Raw genomic sequence first — 3644 nt, 5'->3', positions numbered from 1 at the left:
AAATAAAATATATATATATATATATATATATATATATATATATATATAATTAATTAGTCACTGTTGTTTTTTAAATACATTTTTCTTTAATGGAATAAATCTTTTATGCTTAATTGTTATGACATTTAATATTTAAATAGATCATGCGAAAAGCTAACAAGTTAAATCTTTCTTAAGAAAAAGTTAAAGCTTTAAAAAATTTTAAATTAATCACAATAAATGAACAAAAAGACGATAAATTTTAAGACATTCTATACATTGTTTGGGGATATTGAGCTTTGAAAGTTCCGTCGCCATGGCGATCAACAAAGAACTGACGCATACTTCGCAATGCTAGTACGTCGAAAGATAAAAGACAGCGATATTTCTAACATTGTCACGAGCGAATTATAATGTGTAGTGCAAAAATTTATATTATTTCGATGTCTATATCAATACGATGATTATATAACGTAGATCGATGCAACGTCAATTATAAAACATCATAATATTCGGAGGGAACAGAATTCTTATATTTCTTCTTCGTAGCACGTGAGCGAAATAGTATAAACATACAAATGGTAATTGCTTCCATCTGTGACTTAATGCACCATTCACTTGCTCATTACGTCTTTTAATTTTCAACTACTATAAAGAGCGGATATTACATAAGAGAGGTATTATAAGAAGTAGAAGAGATGATATAAGAGCTAGAACAAAGAAGTAAAAATAAATTTGAATTACACGATAGTGAGTGGAAAAAATATATTAAAACATTAAGTATTTATATGAACATAAAATATATTTTGATAATTTTCTCGTTCTCTCTGACATAATGTTGTGTAAAATACTTTGGATATACTTATATGTCAATATTATAGAACAGTATTAGCAATATAACAATATTCTAATTCTTGCGATTGTCTTTTACGATTTCTTTATAATTCCTCTTTCGTTCTTTTTAATATGGAGAAATATTGATAGCTTATAAAAATAAATTAAAGAAGATCAACAGAAAAATATATTTTGCAACACTAAATCTTCTATAATTTTTTTGAAAAAGACAGAAAATTAATTTGACACTAAATTTAAATATGTAAAAGACGGAGAGCAACAATTCAGAGACAATGTCATTCTGCGTGGACATTGTCACCGAGGATTCCTTCTACGAGAATCTGACCCTCGGCGTAGTCAAGATCCTCGAGAACTCGCCATGCGTGAGAAATGTACGGGTTGAGAGGCGAAATGGCTGTGAATCTGGAGCTATCACTAATTGGGAGCAACGCCATTGCTGTACGCTTCCCGAAGACATCCGCAATTTCTATGCTTCTATCGATGGTTTCCTATTACAGTGGAATTTTGATGTAGCAGGTAAACACGATGACTATTTAATCCTGCATTTCCGAATATATCTTTCCTCTTTTCGTTCCCATCAATTGTACATTTTTTTCATTACATCCATGTGTGTCCTATAATATTATATTTTATAAATTTATATTGAATATAAATATCCATTATTGTTCATATTATTATTATATATTCATTAAACTTTATTAAAAATATTGTTACAAGAATTATATATGTATATTCCACATATAATTTTATAAATTTTTGTTATTATATTGTAAAAATATTCATTATAAATTTATAGATATTTATTAATCTATCAACATACATTCTAAGCTATTTTGTTTATTTCAAAAAATTTATAATTATTGATACAAACTACGTAATAATTTTTTTTACAAAGCAAAAATAGTTTATCATGGCATGTCGAAAATTTTTATTTTTATAATTTATATTTAGAATTTTTCGTATAATTATTAACAATTATTATCATATTAAATCAAAAGATGTACTTATAAGCAAAATAAATTTAAAAATCGCTGTTATTTTTTATCAACAATTATATTCAGTATTTAGGATTCATCTAAAAAGATGTATGTACATTTTACCATTAAATATTGAATCTTATATTGTAATATTATGACAGATAAAACTTTTTAATTCACTGAACCCATTATTTATTGATTTCTCAATAACAAGCTTATGTTCCTTTTTTGCTGCGATTTTTTTGTGTTACCCTTTTGTTTATTATTAGCAATTCTAAATTATATTAAAAAATTCTTTATTCGACAAAACAAACAAGCATATTGAAATATATTATCCAATATAATTACGATTCAATTGTCTAAGTAATGAGAGATAACAATCTAAATTTGTCAATCAACAATTTATCAAAAAGGTATCACGTAATTGTGTAAAAAAAACTTCGAGTATCCAAATATCCTTTATACTTTTTCCCAATTTTTATTTGTCTATAGCAGTGTGAAAAACCATTAGCTTCAAGCTAATGACTTTAATTCATCGAATACTAATTTAAAAATTCCATGTCAATGTAGGCGAGGAATTTTCAATAGGTCGCATGGAAATCGGCGGTCTTTCGTCTCTGAAGAGATACGTCGGTAAGGATCGGCAGACAGGACCATCAATACAGGAATCGACAGGAATCCAAACGGGAAACGTCATCACGGAACAGCAAGACACCATGTTCTCCGGGGATTCACGCGATTGTAAATTCTTCGAAATTGGCCAATGTTTCCCGGGACCCGAAAACGGCAGGATTTATTTGGCATATCGTTCTAAACAGGAACAGGACTCGCCCAGTATTTGGCTCCATCGAGGCAGTGACTGGTACCACTTGGCTGACAATTTTACTATATACTTCCGCATGATGCTGGCTCATTTGGGCCTGCCACTGTGGCAGTGTTGCGTCGTCGGATTACCTCTGCCTACTTGGATCGAGCAGGCGTATTTTCTAGTCGGACCTCACCTGCTGCCATCCACCATTGAGCCTACTGAGACCGTGTCTGCTTCATTGTGGAACAATGGACCTATCAATGTTCTTGATCCAGCTATCTTTAAAGCTAAAGATAGCAAGCAGAGAAATGCTCGCAAAAAGTGAGCTTGTTACAGTGATGGTATTAAACTTTTTGACAGAAGCAACGTTCTGCTCAAGATGAAAATAGTAAGATAAATTTATAAATTTAGTTTTTGCAGAGAGAGAGAGAGAGAGAGAGAGAGAGAGAGAGATTTCCGACAGATCTTATCACAACGTAGTGAAATGTTCTTTTCTAGTATTTCTATACTAATTAAGTTTAGATAAAAATGTTTAATAAATATGTAAATGCGAGTACATATCAGATAGTGAAGAAAGGATTTTATCTCACAATGCATCCCGAAATATATAATATAATAAATATCAAATTCTTAGATATAGCAAGTTATTATACTGGGATGCAGATTGATTGTTTGAGAATTAAAAAAAGAGAATCAAAAATCACATTTCAAGTTTTTAGATAATTCATTAATTTATAAACGTAAGAAAAATATTAATGTATATGTATATGCGAACTAAATATATCTTAGATATCAGAAAATATGAGTATTAAATTGACGAGTATCTCAAATTTAAAAAATCAGTAATCATCTAAAATTAAAACGAGTCTCTATCATCTGAATAATTCAATTTGTAACTGATATATGTGGAATATGTATTTATAGCGAGTGTCCTAAATCTGACAAAAAATATTAGAATTCAAATTATGAAAAGTAATTATATTTAAAATTAAAATATATATACAAAATAAATTATATTAAAAGTT

General features: G+C 29.0%; 2 protein-coding genes across 2 annotated transcripts in view; one reads left to right on the top strand and one right to left on the bottom strand.

Moving 5' to 3' along the window:
- The window catches only part of LOC108753200 (ATP-binding cassette sub-family A member 5-like), a 26818-nt gene that overhangs the window by 17279 nt on the left and 5895 nt on the right, over positions 1-3644 (bottom strand). The window lies entirely within an intron of this gene.
- On the top strand, positions 363-3216 carry LOC108753199 (tubulin polyglutamylase complex subunit 2). The gene is made up of 3 exons (XM_018494589.1): positions 363-560; positions 1083-1350; positions 2382-3216. The coding sequence occupies exons 1-3, from the start codon at positions 558-560 to the stop codon at positions 2942-2944; spliced, it is 834 nt and encodes a 277-aa protein (XP_018350091.1). The 5' UTR covers positions 363-557; the 3' UTR covers positions 2945-3216.

This window comes from Trachymyrmex septentrionalis, unplaced genomic scaffold, assembly GCF_001594115.1.
Source record: "Trachymyrmex septentrionalis isolate Tsep2-gDNA-1 unplaced genomic scaffold, Tsep1.0 scaffold66, whole genome shotgun sequence".
NCBI lineage: Eukaryota > Metazoa > Arthropoda > Insecta > Hymenoptera > Formicidae > Trachymyrmex > Trachymyrmex septentrionalis.
Note: the sequence above shows the minus strand (reverse complement) of the source record. Positions and strands in the feature narration are given on the sequence as shown.

Bases quoted from the DNA above. Each gene is read 5' to 3' on its own strand.
- LOC108753199 (XM_018494589.1), top strand. The intron at 1,351-2,381 runs GTAAACACGATG...ATGTCAATGTAG, and splicing joins GTGGAATTTTGATGTAGCAG to GCGAGGAATTTTCAATAGGT.